At 41.0% G+C, this 16,424-nt stretch overlaps 1 protein-coding gene across 3 annotated transcripts in view; it reads left to right on the forward strand.

The window, feature by feature from the left end:
• LOC135471826 (inactive tyrosine-protein kinase transmembrane receptor ROR1-like) overlaps positions 1 to 15,919 on the forward strand; it is an 87,380-nt gene extending 71,461 nt beyond the window's left edge. For 2 of the 3 annotated variants that reach the window (XM_064751195.1, XM_064751194.1), the window contains exons 5-13: positions 402 to 603; positions 4,126 to 4,232; positions 5,515 to 5,611; positions 9,116 to 9,252; positions 10,340 to 10,540; positions 10,913 to 11,068; positions 11,232 to 11,384; positions 11,878 to 11,979; positions 12,711 to 15,919. In XM_064751195.1, the coding sequence (XP_064607265.1) occupies positions 402 to 603; positions 4,126 to 4,232; positions 5,515 to 5,611; positions 9,116 to 9,252; positions 10,340 to 10,540; positions 10,913 to 11,068; positions 11,232 to 11,384; positions 11,878 to 11,979; positions 12,711 to 14,392 (2,837 nt within the window). In that variant the 3' untranslated portion in view covers positions 14,393 to 15,919. The remainder of the gene's footprint in view (positions 1 to 401; positions 604 to 4,125; positions 4,233 to 5,514; positions 5,612 to 9,115; positions 9,253 to 10,339; positions 10,541 to 10,912; positions 11,069 to 11,231; positions 11,385 to 11,877; positions 11,980 to 12,710) is intronic. The other variant, XM_064751196.1, reaches the window with a different exon arrangement.
• The last annotated feature ends 505 nt before the right edge of the window (positions 15,920 to 16,424 follow it).

Below are 16,424 nucleotides of genomic sequence, written 5' to 3' on the forward strand. Positions count from 1 at the left end.
CTGTCCTAAGAAAAAATGATAAAATCTCCAATTTAAAACTTTTTTGTGGAATTCCAATGTATTGGTGACACTTCAGCCTTTGTGGGTGACCCAGGAGACAAATCCTGCTGGGTTAGTACTGAAGACTAGAATGTGAAAAAAGTTTAACCAAAAAGCCCATGACAACAGAGAGAAGACGAGGCAGTTGGTGACTTATAAAACTGCCATGGTGAAAGAGTAGGATATTTGATATGTAACATTGGGACAGCTATTTCATGTAATTCCCAACATTCTCCTCTGTACAGGAAGTAAAGATGACTTAGTGTGGTTTGTAAAGTGTTATTCATTTCTTTGGTTTATAACCATGGAGAAATCTGCGTATTCTAATGGTTTTTTTCCCTTCTTTTTTTTTGTGATTTCAGAAGGTAGCATATACAAACAGGATGGATATGTCAGAGTGGACTTTCCCATGAAAAACTTCACGAAATACAGGGATGAGGCAGTGAAGATCAGCTGCGAAATCACCGGCGATCCGCTACCTCGGTACAAGTGGTACAAAGATGATATTGTTATCAGCGAGAACGATCGAAAGTTCAAGATAAAGAGGACAAATTGGGGATCAAGGTTAGTAGACGGGCTTTTTTGTGGAGTGACAAACAGGCTAAAATTCAATGAAAGCCTGCAAGGATAGCTTGTTAGATTTTTTTTTTGATTTATTTTTTTTTTGTAATGTTAGAACAGTCAGCCATAACATCTCTAGGAATGAACCCGAGAGTTTCTTACGGAGATTTTGTGAAGCCTGGGAATGCTGTAGACTTGAGCTTATCTACGGCTTGTTTTGCCATCCATTATCTGCTGTCTCAGTGTGGCCTTGTGTGTTAGAGCTGGAAAAACAGCGAGAGCATTCAGTCAATGTACCAGTGAGGAAAATAATCCACTTGTCTTTGCCTGCTGGAAGTTCAGCTGCTGCTGATTACATAATGGAGTGGAAACAATGAGAACATACCAATTGTCAGTCGTTTGGTATAGTCTCTCAGTCGAGCGTCTGTGTAAAGAACCACAACAACTGCCAGTTACATGCTCGTTTCTGACACAAAAGCTAAATAGCCTTCAATTAACAACGTTAAGAGTGATGAGCCAAACCTTTGGCAAGAGACCGGTTACATTTCCCACATAACATAGACTCATCCAAAGTGGCAGGAATGCTTAAGGATGGATTTGGAGAAGCCAGGTTCAGTTAAACTGGCTTAGCTCAACACCTGTCATTTGTAAAAACCCATACCAGAGTGTTTGCCTGCATTGCTGATTAGTGAGGTGAAAATGTGAAGTCTTAAAAACTTAAATGCCTCTATGTACTAAAGTATTAGATTTTCTTCAAGCATTCTCAAGAATCAACAGATTTAGATATTAATCGATGATATGAGCCCAGCATAAGTTAAAAATTGATGCTCATTTCTTACCCACATGCAGCACTATGTTAAGACATCTACCATTTGCCAGGTGAAAAAATATTATGCAATCAACAAATCATCAAATTCAGGTTGTCAGTAAATGAAAAATAATGGTAGTCATTTGGTGTGTTCCAAAATACAGATGATGGCCATGTGTGGTTTATAAGTGTATATATGTGTTATGTACAGATAATTTTTAGCTGGTGCCTGGATATTGTATTTCCACTGTTTAAATTGCCGAGGAAACATTGCTGTCTTGCACAGAACAGCATTGTTTGGACAAATGACTTAATTTGTTTGGTAGCGATTCTCTCTGAAATGCTATGAGGCTGTGTTGATTGGCTGCGCTGTTCCTCTGTTTGGTGGTGCCAAAGGTGTACATCTGGAGCAGTGTTTTCCACACCCATGCAGACCCTGCCAGACTTTGCACTGTGCAGCCAGGACGTGCTGATTGAGAACACAGGCGAATGATACCACACCAATTTTTGCCACATTGCTCCCTAGTTTTCACTGATCCCTAGGGTAGCGCGGCCATCGAGTGCAGGGATGAAAACTTAATCTCATACATGTTAAGAAACAAAATCTCTAAGAGATTAAAATACTTTATCTAAGACAGTGAAGACTTTAATATACATGTTTTTCGGTGAAGTCTGAACCTTGTCATGTTATATTGATCGAGTTTGCAACAAGCCTGTCTGCAGGTTTGGTGTTAATCCTTTAGCTAGTTTGGTGACAATCCGGAAGCAGTTGTTACAATGCATAAAACCTCAGCAGTTCCTTGACACAAGGGTCGTAAACACAGAACCATTCTTGTGAACAAATCTGAAATAGTATCTCGAGACAATATAACATAGGTTACAGAATGGCCTGATCCCCGTACACTGTTTATTGTTGTTCTGGATCAATGGGTTAGAGATAAAAGAGCAGTTGATGTCCAATCTGCCTTCTTGTCTCTGGCTTAAAGGGAGCTTCTGGTATTTGACGCTGTGCAGCAGTCATCTTGTGTGTATATCGTCTGTTCTCCATGAGAGAAGGCTTATCACAACCTGGCTTGTTAGTACGCTACATATGCTGATGAGGCAATGTGTTGATCTTGGCACACTTTCATGTCTGCAATCGTCAGACTTTTGGCGGTATTTCATTGTTAAAGGGGGTGGGGTTTTTTGTTTTTTTGACAGGGAAATCGTGTATATTCCGTTCCACATTCCTGGGCCTGGTGAATCAATTCATCGAGTGCTGTTTGCATTGATTTGTACCTAACTAGCAGACATGTGTTCCTGGAAAACAGCCTATTTTCTTGCTCTGCCTTCCATGGAATGTACAGATTTGATGTATCTTTCTCTTATCAGACTTGAAATGTATGCATTTTTGTTGAATACCTTTAATGTATTCATTAGTGAATCCAGTTCTTCAGGAGTTCAACAGTTCGATTTTGATTCAAAACTATGTATTTATTTATTTACTTAATTTGTGTTTTACACCGTACTCAAGAATATTTCACTTATACAACAACATCCAGCACTATGGAGGGAGGAAGCCGGGCAGAGCCAGGGGGAAACCAACGACCATCCGCAGGTTGCTGGCAAACCTTCCCTTGAACGGCTGGAGATACATATGTAAGAATATATGATAATAAACTCTACATATCTGCTTGCTAAACTTAAATGTCACCATTCATCTTTTAGCCTCTATATATTGTAACCAAGGTTGTATAGAACTTCAATTTTATTAAAAATAATTCAAGTCACTCTTATATCATCTAGTTTCATTGAAAATAACTTTAATGGTCTGGAAAATAGGTATTTTAGTGAAATCAGGGAGAAAGTATAAAAAAATTAAGACCTATGCATTGTAGCACGGGTGTGGAAGCATTTTCTACCAGCATTTGGCCACTAAAGTGGGTGATTACTGATCAGTAAGGCTGTGGTGTGCAGATAGTGACGGGGCTGTGTGTACCTGTTCAGCCTGCGTGTGGATCAATAGAGACTCGGCTTTTCAGCTGCTGTTCCCCAGATTTACAACCAAATACTCAGTAATCTGGTGTGAAAATGGCTGTTTGGTTTTCACATTACTATCACACACCCACCAAATATTTACCTTTGCTGGCCCATTCTGCAGGGATATTTCCATATAATTGAACCCTCTCCCCCCAACCCCACCCCCCACCCCCCACACATACACACACACACACACCAATAGCTGTGAAGTTTTGTTGTATAGGGGCACTTAAATAGCTACGACTATAATATGACTTGTGTGGGTATAATTCAGTTTTGGAGCAGAGCACCTGTAACTTGTGTGGAGTTTTTATGTGTGAATGGTCTCATATATTCCACTCTCTAACAGTGTTCTTGGTCCTCTAAAATGATCTAAATAGCAGTAGAATTGTAGCAATAAAGGAATGATGTGCCCAATTGACATTTTTCTAAGGTTTACATGTAGGTCAGTAGGGTTTATTCTTCTGTAAAATGCTCAGGTACCAATATTTGACCACCCTGTCCATGCTTGGACTGACACACTGGCGGCAGACAGTCTTTGTCAAATCTTTCTCTTTGATGTTCTGTACAAAGAGTTTTTAATTAGCATGAATATTTATGGACGCATTTCAGAGGTTGGTTGCAAGGGATAGACGAAGAGTATATATTTGCATATTTTTTCATAAAATCTCCGTTCACAAAATCTCTTTTCTTTTCAGAATTTCTATTGGAAGTTTGAGGCCTGAAGACTCTGGTAATTACACATGTATGGGTTACAATCGCTTTGGTCAGGCTACGTCTACAGGAGAGCTGATTGTCAGAAATGGTAAGTAGATATCTCCAGGGTTCATTTAATTTCACAGTTTGCACAATTATTGTATTTGACCTAAAGATTGGCCAGCAAGAAATGCTGTTTAAGAAGTGCGCAAAGTTTTTCTCATGAGAAATTCATCAAACTGAACACTTCGCAAAAATCTCTTAAGTGGCGTATAAGGTGAATGAGTCAATCAGAGTCAAGCCAAAAAGCTACACTTCAGGTAAAACACTAGCAGTTTTTGATTGATTTAAAGTTTAACAAAGACCTTTTGCAGCAGTACATGTATAACAGAACTTTGAATTATGTGCTGACATCTTCTGACAAAGTCCTTATTATGACATGTAGATGTGCATGGGTATTTGGTTTTAGGTTGAATTATTTAATGAGATGAGAAAGGATGTCCATAGATAAGTTTTCCAGAAGGCAATTTGGCAGGATAGCCAACCAACTGAAATGCATTTTAAAGTTTCCATCACATCAGAATTTTTTTTATTTGATTTTATGTTTTTTTTTTGCCAATTTGGACCACTGTTGCTTGGTTTGAATGGTTATTGCAGATTGGCTCACTCAGTTTATGCTTGCTGTTGCGGAAAACAGACATGCAATTCTGTTGATGCATTAGATCATTATGTTCGTCTTCCAAACACATACAACTATAATAAAAAGCAAAAAAGACATTAACTCTGAAACAAAACTTTCCAATAATGGGAAAGAATGTTGAAAAAGTAAAGCTCTTTTACGTTGAAAAATAGCGCTCATTTCATGTCCAATGATTGGAGTTTGGACTTCCATGAGGAACTTGATTGCAGTTTAAAAATTGCAATTTTCTTGATCAAGCTTTAACTGCATGTGTCCTGACTCAGAGAAACAATGACTACACACAGATCATTCTAGGTACTCCCTTGTAAGTGAGAATTTTCTGTCAGAATTGCACTCGGATATTAGTCTTGATTGCACTGAAATTTGCCTTTTCTTCTCCCTGCCACTGCTGTTTGGAAATTGTGGGAAATCACAGCGATTAGGAGCTGTTAGTGATTGATACCACTAATGGTTGCTCGAAGACAAAAGTCCAATACCGCAGAAGTCCACAGACCAAATCAGATTTAATCTCTCCTCCTGTTCTAATATAATTGTGATCAACTCCAGCTAAGCTGAGGAGGTGTGTTCAGACAATCTCTTCAGGGATTATAACATTTGGAGGAGTTATTTGCCGCTCTTTGCCAGCAGGATGAGAGAAAAATCTTGCGGAAGATAAACTCACATAATCATTAGCGTCTCTTGTTTCTTTCAGAACCAAACCCTAATGCGGAAAGAACGCTAGCCATTGATCCATTCCCGAAAGGATTGCCCGGGTCTGATCATTATTCAAGAACCAGCGATAATGATGAGTAAGTCTAAGCCATTGCACTTTTTTTGTAATTTTTTTTTTTTTTTTTCGGGCGGTGTGGGGAGTGCGGGCATGAAGGAAGAGAGGTTAGCTTTTCTCCCTGTTCTGTTGTTGGAGGTACGTTCAGATTGTGAATAGCCCTGTTTTGCCATTGAATTACTGCTTTTTCCGTCATGGTGGGTATAGTATCTGCCACAAAATAAGCCCATTTTGTTTGTCTTCTTGGCACATGTAGAGGAATGCCGCTGAATATTTATACTGGGCCCTGTTGATTCATAGCAAATTGTAAAATGATTTCTGTCATGTGTGCGTGCTTGCCTCTGCCCTTAAAAATGAGAAATGAGGTAAATTTCGTTGGGTATCATTTAGCATTCTGTGTTTTTCTGGAATGAAAAAAGCAATGCTAAGGATGCAATTTGATTCAGGCTGCCTTGTCAGAAAGTACTGTGTCATGCATGGGTCAATATAAATTGAAAAGAAAGTTTTGCTCTGTGCCAAGCCTGTATTCAAATGGCGTGAGTTGGACAAGGCAGATTGCCGGCTCTCAAACTGGTGGCATGGTGTTCTGTCAGACATCTTTTTTCTTAGGCAGCCTGTATGGTATTTGGTCAGGCCTCATGTATTGTGTTTTCTCAGGCTGCTATCTGTATGTATGGTGTTCTCACAGGCATCCTTTGTGGTGTTCTCTTTGGTTGCCTGTGTGATTTTCTGCTGTGCGGAGTGCATAGTGTTCTCACAGGCATCCTTTATGGTGCTCTCTTTGGTTGCCTGTGTGATTTTCTGCTGTGCAGAGTGCATGGTGTTCTCTCAGGCTTCCGACATGATGTTTTCTTGGGTTGCCTGTATGTTGTTCTCTCAGGCTTCATCCATGGTGTTTTCTTGGGTTGCCTGAATGGTGTTCTCTCTGGCTTCCTACATGGTGTTTTTTCAGGCTGCATGTATGGCATACTATCTGGCTGTGCTAAATTCCCTATGTGTCAGTCACTGTAATAGCAGCTGAAGCACCAGGTGATTAAGTGTACACTTATGTGCAAGGTTTTTGGCCAGCGGCTAATTCTCTGACAGCATTAAGCACCTCATTTAATGCTCCCTTGAGAAAGAATGTCTCTTGGCATGTCTCAGTTGCTTCGGCCGTCTTTGTGCAGTGTTTGGTCGCAGGGAAACCAGCTTGAGTGTTAGCTTGCATGTTCATGATACCTGGGATACTGTTGGCATATTGCTAGATAGATTACAGCTGATGGTTTTTCCCAAACATGTGAATCATGAAGTGAAACCTGTCAAACTTGTATATTCCTGAGTTCCCGAGCATCACCACTAGTATAACATTTTCTGATAAATTTTTGTTAAGATTTATTGTGCTTTGAGGATGAAAGAGACAATTCCACAATGGTGGTGAGCATGAATTAGTGATCTTGACTTGTAGGTGTTGTATTTTGCACCTTTGTGATCTTCCTGCAGCTTTTGTTAATAACAGCTTCTCCAGGTGCAGTGGAGTGCTGGTTTGTTATCAGCAAAATCAATGAGTTTTAGATATCAGATTGTGTAACAGACAGAAAGACCGTTGCTTCATGGTATACTCTAACAAAGAGGGAAGGGTAGCTTGACCGCGACTTGAACCCTTGAATATAATGTTGTATAATCTATCCTGGTGAATCAATTCTCTGTGCGTTAATTAATCTAGCTGGATTGAAGGACCTCAGCCGCAGTGCATAAACAATAATGAACATGACAAATTAAAAGACACCAGAAGTACATGTAAACTACCAGAGCTTATACACTGGTTGACCATTCAGTACCTCTTGATGGTGTTTTTGTTATTTTGTCAGATCATATTGATGTAGCTGTCGTACATGAACCTTGTGTTCTGTAGCAAGCAAGGCCTGTCAGTTCTCCTTTTCTCTGCTCCTCTTTTTCAGCAGTCCTTTATTCCTTCATAAAGCTATGTCATTTCCCCTCCACTCTCTCGTTGTTAATAGACCAGAGCCAGAGGTATTACAATTTCCTGGATATAAACTCAATTCACTTATTTCTCAGAACTTCAATGGCACCAATTACAGGTGAACTGGCGAGGCATCCTTCTGCAATCGCATTCTGCCATATGATTTGAATTTCATCTCTCCAATTTTACTGGACAGTCCTTTGATGTGAAATGCCGTGGTTGAAGTGTAGGAGACATGACAAATAGCCAGGCTGTTTTTCTCTTTATTTTTTTTTCCCTTCTCTTTTAACTGATTACAATTTCTCAGGGTTGTTTTTACCATAGTTGCCCATCTCCCCTAAGGGCGATAAAGGCGAGGTTATTATGTGATCAGTCAAGACATTTATTTGCCAGGGTTGCTAGCATCCCTTTTCGAAATGGCACTTTTTCAATGGCGTAATTTTCCGGTTGTATCATAATTGCAAATCTTTATTGAATACTCTGTTGGGAGAAATTTATTCCCGCATCATTAAATAGAGGCTTCTGAGAAGGGTGTTGTGTGTCCAGTGCTGGCGGTCTAATTGGCAAGGTCCTGACATTTGCCACTGTGCTGAAGACCAGTGCAGTTGTTTAATGCTGCACGGACTTAGTACTGCGGGAAAGGCGATAAATCCGGCTGCAAGAAAAGCAGCTGAATCGTAACCTGCTGCTAACTGCATGCACTCACACTTCCTGATTGAATGTGACACCCAGCTTATACACAGTCAATTATTGGCAGGGCTTAGGGTGCAGGCCTCGCAAATTGTCAGTTGTGGGCGGGTACCAGAGTGGGGGACAAAAACTGACAGCAGGATGTTGAGATGATGGCCCCTGACTGCAGAACGATGCCTAGTGCAGTCTCATCACAGCACTGGTGCAGATTTCTCATGTCAGTGTCTTGACAGATTTGTAATTATTCCACCCTCATATATGTCAATAGGGCCTGATAATCAACACAGTTTGTGCTACTTGATGATGATGCTTGTGCCCTAACACTTGTACAACTTCTTCCGTCAATTCTCTCTCAGGCATATTATACAGGTTCATATTGTAGGCATGCAATATATACCACTTCAATTACAGATCTCAATGATGGGCACATCTATGGGGTGTGATTTGTCTAGTTTGTGGAATTGCTTCTTGCTAAATGAATATGTCATTTCTAAGTTAGAAATGTTCAGGAAAAAAAAACAACATATATATGGTGATCTTATGATCTAATTTCCTGAATATTCATTCACTTCACTTACTTGTCAAAACTTCAGTGGCGTCAATTACAGTTGAACGGGCGAGGCATGCTTCTGCAATCACATTTTGCCGTATGATTTGAATTTCATCTCTTCAGTTTTTCTTGACAGTCTTTTGATGTGGTTTTGGCTTTCTGGAATTATGTAGCATTTCGTAGACAATGGATCATACATATGATAATGACATCGTTTGCTCCGTTTTCTGTGATAATGAGTGACCCCTAAGTATCTGGACACTTATTTGATAGCAGATAGTTGTAGTGGAGATTAAAAAGAGGTTTGTTGTGTGTTGTTGTTGCAGTCGTAGGACACCGGGGTACAACAGCGCTGGCTTTTGTCAACCATACAGAGGAGCGACATGTTCCAAATTTGTCGGTAATAAGAGCATATTTGTCACGTCCAGAACTATGCAAAACAGCAATGAACAGCGTTTTATTGGTAAGTTGGAACTCAGACTTGGCCATTGGTATATTTGGAAATCTGTAAACACTACTTCGAGGATAGGTATTATTAAAATGCTTTTTTAAATACCGACAGCGACAGAATGAGATGGTAGATAGGGGTACTTGGTACCCACTGTATCGAGTTTTCAAGATTCTACCTAATTTTCAGCATAAATACCTCCATGTTAATGACATATCCATTGTTATGGCCGCGTGCGACTACAAGTGGATGTTTCTCACATAGATTGTACATTGATGCAGACTAGGGATAACGGATGGGAGCGAAAATCAGATTCAGTTCTGGATGTAATCAACCCTTTATAATACTCTAATGTGAAAATCCGCAAGTAGAAATTATCCTGTCATTTTTTTTGGGTAGATCTAGCCTGATGCTGATTGCAGAGTACAGTTGTTCTTAATTACCCCAAGAGACCCTTCCCAGTGGTACACACTGATCATCGGCTTCTCTTTCACACACTCCTGTAAAGCACATTCACAAATACCTTGAGACTTTTTACAGAAATGTCATATGAATAATAATTGGATTGATTTTCCACCAGTTATGGAATCGAAATTTGTCTCATGTATTTCACCAAGATCCGCTGATGATAGCCTCTGCTGGGTAACTTGATTAGGCCTTCATAAGGATGTGCTAGGGATCACCCCTCTCTGACAGCCAATGGCGTGCCTATTAGCTTATTCTCTAGGCATTTACCCTGCCCATCTGTCATGCGTTGGCAGCATTCATCCAGATCAACAACAACAACTTACACGGTACACTAATAAATTGTGAAAGAAAAAAGCAAACGTGTAGTTCGCATGGAAGTAGAGAATCAATTGGATTCTAACAGTTCAGAAGGGAGGGTAATGTGAAAATGTGAAAGCTTAAATTCCCCCGTGACTTTTACCTATTTACTTCGGTATAAACTTTTCCCCATCTCCTCATTTACCAGTCCTGAACAGGTATATTAATAAACTCCATTTTTGAGAGATATTATAATCTAATATGGAGTGTGTTATGAATGCTTATGTGGCAGTTTGGATGACATTAAGATTTAAGGGTTTTTTTCTTCGTTTTTCAGCTGCGTTCACGATAATGAGCAAGTTGTCCAAGAGCTGCCATGAATATGCAATTCCCTCCCTTTGTTACCATGCCTTCCCTCTGTGTGATGACCAGGGTGAGCAACAGAGACCCAGAAAGATATGCAAGGAGGAGTGTGAGTTTTTGGAGAACAAGATATGCAGGGAGGATTACATCAGGGCTAGGGAATACCCACTGATTGGTAAGGGAATATTTCAACCATGTCTGAGTTACTCACTTGATCCAATTCTGAGCGTTCTGTTGATCTTAGAAAAGTATTTTCTTTAGTTTATTTCCAAATTAAGATGACATCTACTTTCAGCAACAAAATTAGTATATTATGGCCTTTATTCAGTATAAAGTTTTTCTAATATGTACATTTTGGAGAAAAGTTTATTGTCTGCTGATGTTAGCTGTAGTAGGAGGTGAAAAAGGTTTCACAGTGTTTTAATACTTGCCGCATTAGCTTGAACTTAGCTTCAAAGTTGTATTTTATTTTAAATAAAAGTGCGGTATACTCACAAGAGTGCATCCCATTTCAGTTCTTATTGATAAATATATTCTTGCTTTGCAGTGAATCAGCTTGTCTTACCAAACTGTGCAGAGCTTCCAGAGCCTGGCACTGTGGCCGCTCAGAACTGTATACGCCTGGGGATACCAGGGGTTCCAAGAGGGGGATATTCTGGTAGTTCTGGTGGCGGTGCACGCTACAGCCCAGGTCAGGATACAGGTAAGGAAATGTTTTAAGACTCTTCTATTAATCTTTGTGAAGTTGTGAGCCTGTGGCAAAAGTCAAAAAAGTTTCGCCTGTGATTCAAAATTAAAATTTTTGTGTTGCTTTAGAATATTTCTCATCCTCTGTTAATTGTGGTCATGATTTTGTTTATTCGCAGGTGGAAAACAAATGAAAAACTGCTACAATGGCACAGGTGAACATTACAAGGGAACAGTGAACAGAACCAAGTCTGGTTATCTCTGTCAGCCATGGACTAAAAACTTACCTGCTGAGCTGTTTAAGCAGTCGGCAGCCTACAGAGCCTTAGTTGGTAAGCAAATACTTAATCTGTATCTTAATTAAAGGAGAAGAAGCCAGGTTTAAAGTGTAATAAGGTGTTTTAATCAGATTCAGTAAAACCTGTTATGTTCATGAACATCATTGTTATGAGAAATTTGTCGGCCAAGAATGTATATGTATTAATTTTTATGTATTTTATGAACCGTGTGACCGTTCTTTTGTACATTTGAAAAAGTCATTCAGATAAGACTTTAAAGCAGATATGATCAAAGGTGAAGAGATTGGTTTGTGTTGTATCAAACCAAGTGAAGGTGTTTATGTTCATGACAGTGTGAGTTCATTTTGGTCCAAAAAGCATTACATGGTAGCATACACATTGCCTTCACAGCAAAACCACCAATGGATTAGTGATCCTAATTTGATAACGTAAAGCAGTCACAGACAAGTATACTGTCTCTGTCAAAGTGTGGATGTTCCTTGGTATATTCTTTGAATTCATCGATTTCATTGTTCTGGTTTTCAAGGTCACAATTACTGTCGCAATCCTGGAAATGTAGAAGAGGGACCTTGGTGTTTCACTACCAATAAGGATGTACAGAAAGAACTGTGCAACATTCCAGTTTGTGGTAAGTACTGTATCTGCTGATGATCAGTGGTGCACAGGCCAAGGTTCTGGTGGTGTGCAACTAGGACAAACTTAAGCCCAGCTCTTATAGACTAATCCAGTTAAGCGGGATAAATGCACATAGCTGACGCTAGACTGTACAGTATATAGCCATACCTTATTAAAAATCAACCTAAGACTAATTCCAGGGATATCCACTGTGAAAAAAAGAAGAGCAGCAGACAGGATTAATTTGTCTGGGTACCTCGTGCTTCCCCACGCGGCAGTAAGTCCCCCTGAATTAACCCGGGTTGGCAGCTTGTGTCTGTCTGGACCACTCTCGGGAACTATTGTTACATTGACGGTGGCAAATAGATTGGCTGCATTCACCTTTATGACTTCAGTTGTGTTTGAGCCAAATTTTTTTAGTCCACTTGTTTAGTACTACTCTACAAAGTTCCCGTTCTTCATAAGAAACAGTTGAAGTTCATATGTGTCAATTTATGGTTATTCATATTGAAAATTGTTTGCCTGAAAAACTTTGTCCCAAAATGTGCATCTTCTCAGGATCAGGCAAAATGAGTTACTTAGTCATGGGCAAAATTTCAGGACAAATAAAGTAGGTGTAAGTGATTTTAGCCGCTAAACTTAACAACGTATGAATTTCTACATTTTCATATTTACTGGTGACTTTCACAACATATCTTTGACGATAAAAGCGCCATATAAACACTCTTGATTTCTATTTTGTAGAAGATCCCACGCCTGCAGGAAATAGCGATATCAACCGTTTGGTCTATATTCTCGTGCCGGGCATCACAGTGCCTCTTGTGTATTTGATCCTCATTGCGGCACTATGCTGTTTTTGCCGCCGGAAGAACAACAAAAAGGCTCAGAACCTTCCACATCACCCAGACCAGCAGATGGAGCTCAGCCCGCTGACGGGAAAATCAGGATCCAGGATTAAGGAGATACCTCTGCAGCAAATCCGTTTCGTACAGGAGCTGGGTGAAGGTACTTACGGGAAGGTGTACAGAGGGGAGGCCCTGGGGCTTCAGCCAGGCAACGCTCCAGTTCGAGTCACCATTAAGACGCTGAAGGAGACGTCCTCTCCAAAAGTCCAGAACGACTTTCGTCGCGAGGTGGACCTCATGACGGAGTTGCGTCATCCCAGCGTGGTTTGCCTACTGGGCGTGTGCATGAAGCAACAGCCTATGTGCATGTTGTTCGAGTATCTGCCCCACGGCGACCTGCACGAGTTTCTCAACCGCTACTCTCCTCATTCGGACCTGTCTGTTAGTGACGACGAAGGACATCAGCGTGTGCTGGAGTACACGGAAATGCTTCATATCAGTACCCACGTGGCCGCCGGCATGGAGTACCTCTCCTGCCAACGCTACATTCACCGCGATCTAGCCGCACGCAACATTCTAGTAGGGGATAACTTGACTGTAAAGATATCCAACTTTGGTATTTCTAAAGACCTCTATTCATCTGACTATTACCGTGCTCAAAACAAGTCCTTGATACCAGTACGATGGATGTCCCCAGAGGGAATCCTCTACGCCAAATTCACAACGGAAAGCGACGTGTGGTCTTTCGGGGTTCTTCTCTGGGAGATATTTAGCTACGGAGTACAGCCTTATTTCGGGTATTCAAACCAGGAAGTGATCGAAATGGTGAAGAACCGTCAGATTTTGCCGTGTCCAGAGGATTGTCCTGGCAGAGTCTACGCCCTGATGGTGGACTGCTGGCATGAAATACCCACGCGGAGACCCACTTTCACTGAAGTGCACAACAAACTGAGAACGTGGAAAGGTGAAGCCATGGTACCTAACCCTCACTGGAGCACTTGCCTGTCCCAAAGTCACTCCGGGCACTCTAGCAGTACTCAACACAGTTCACACAGTCAGCCCAGTCGCCACAGTTGCTCTGGTCCCAGCACAGGCAACAATACGGCAACAACGGGCCTCACCGCTGTCAGCAACAACTCGGACCCCATGCATTATCAGCCTCGCCCACCCCCTCCGGCACCGGCGCCCTATATGCAACCCATACCCTTGCAGACATTTGGACACCCAATGCCAATGGCACCAATGCCGACCTATTCTAATAATTATAGACCTCCGCCGCAGTATAACAGTGTAAACCCCTACTTACAAGCCAAAGTATCGCCACCAGGCTCAGTTGCCAGCCACCAGTCAAACAGTTCAGGGTCACATAGCTCTGGAGAACACTTCCACCGACCAGGCCACGTGACGGCCCCAAATCAGGTGGCGTTGCCGCCAAATCCTATATACAACAACAACATGAACAGCATGCCGGCTCCGGCGAGTTGCGCCATGGCAGTGAACCAGGCTGACTCCGGAAAATTCAGTAATATGTTAATGCAAAATACCACATACATTCCTGAAGGTAGGACTTCCGAAATGTAAGACTGACTAGCTGTCTTGCCGTTAGACACGTGAGTGCAAGCCTGTGTTAAGATATCAGTGGATTACAAACAGCATTTCACATTTGTATAAGTGCTCTAAGCAACCTACGTGATCTTTAGAATATTGGATGGTCCATTTTGACAGATGACTCGTCCCAGACAGCTGGATTTAAGCTCTGTTTTAGTTCTTATCTTGTTTTAATTATGCGGATGTCCGTTGTGTGATTGTGCCGTGTACGTGCTGGGATGTAATGGAATCTGCATTGGTGTGCTTGAGAACGTGCGAGTGGACAAAGTGTGGCCTCTGGGCTGAATGTAATGATTTAGAGATACAGGGTCCCTGGACCACAACCCAATCATAAAAGAGTTACAGTGTCAAGATGATGTCATCCAGACAGATGCCTCTCTGCCTGGTCTGTGACGATCGTCATGCGCACGCGCGGTCTGTAGAGGTATGTAGGGTAGCTATAGTCACCCAGCTGTGGATAGAACTAGTTCTTGGCAGATAAACCATTGACAAGAATTGAACATAACGCTAGTGCTCAATAAATAAAAATGACGAGATTTTTAACGAGAAACCTGTACTGAGAATGAATCATAGCCCCATCACGTGATTGAAGTCAATACTAGATTACAATTTACAGGGAATAGAATAACTGATAAGTACACGATTACAGTGAGCCCATTGGACACCTGGCCATCTTCCCTTATTCTTACCACAAAAAAGGAAATTTACCAATTATTTAAAACCAATTGATTTTTATATGTTTAATTTATATTGTTAAGTGTCTGTTTTGTTTTTGATAGATAAAGTAACGGACTAGTTTATGAGTCGGAAGCGACTTTAGACTTCTGGTGATTGTTTGTTTTGACGAGATTACCCACTGTTGGGCGTTGTTGTTACAGTGTACTGACCCAGCGGCCTCTAACAGGCATATACTACGCATAATGCCTTCGTAGTTTTGTGCAATAACCGGTTCTAATAGCCTCAAGCAAATATTCATGATATTCTACAGCAGTTTGCTCGGCATCAACAGTTTAAGAAAAAAAGAAACGCTTACTGATGTAGTAATGTTTTCATGTGTTCCGATACAAAATCATAAGCTTTACCTCCATGTAATGTTACCATGGTCATCGTTTGCAAAGGTAGACAGCTTTATGGAAAGTGCCATGGCGTTAACTGTGCCAAACGCGCCAAAAGCGATAATTCGTGCCTCTACATACATTACGATAATCAACGGTGGCACGCTTTCAGCTTGGATTATTAACTTTCAGAAGGCTTGCAAGAATTCAGAATTTCTGGAATTGTAAATTTTTGTATATAGGCTGAATTCCTGCAGTCTTGCAGTTTGTTTCTACATCGTCTACTGTTATGCATTTGTTGTCAGTTGTTAAGGCTATTTTTCGAAAATAAGTCATTTTGCAATCTAAACTGGGTATGAGATTATTATACTGTGCATACAGCCGAGTTGTATTTGCTTATCCGAATGCTTTAAATATTTTAAAAAAGGAATGCAAATAAAATGCAACAGTTGTAAATAAGCCTGAATGTGCCCTGTGTTTTTTTCTTCATCGCTGTGTTTTTGTGTATTTATACTCGGGTAAAAGCATGCCATGATCTTGAAGGGTCTAATTTCCTCATGGGAATGTAAGACGTTGATCGAATTCTGATCTGGAATTGTTAAAAAATGCTCCATACAAAATGAATTTCCCGTAGCTTGTCAGACTGGAATTGGACTGTTAACGGGCTTCCTGCCTCAAAGGACTTTGAGGAGCTGAGTCTCAATACGGTTACCCAATGATAGCTGTGTCAAGAAGACACTTACCACGGCTTTAATTTGATGTCCCATCGTCTGGCCAAGCGCGGTCGAAACACATCAAAGGAGTGAAAAAGATCAATATAGATACATACTCATATGCCTGAGTGACGCAGCTCGCCTATCCCCTCCCAGCTCGTCTGCGAGGCCCGGGGCGATTTGGGGGAATATGAGCATGGTTGAATAGCCGTGATCAGATCAGTTCTTTATCTACGT

The sequence above is a fragment of the Liolophura sinensis genome, chromosome 7 (genome assembly GCF_032854445.1).
Source record: "Liolophura sinensis isolate JHLJ2023 chromosome 7, CUHK_Ljap_v2, whole genome shotgun sequence".
Taxonomy (NCBI): Eukaryota; Metazoa; Mollusca; class Polyplacophora; order Chitonida; family Chitonidae; genus Liolophura; species Liolophura sinensis.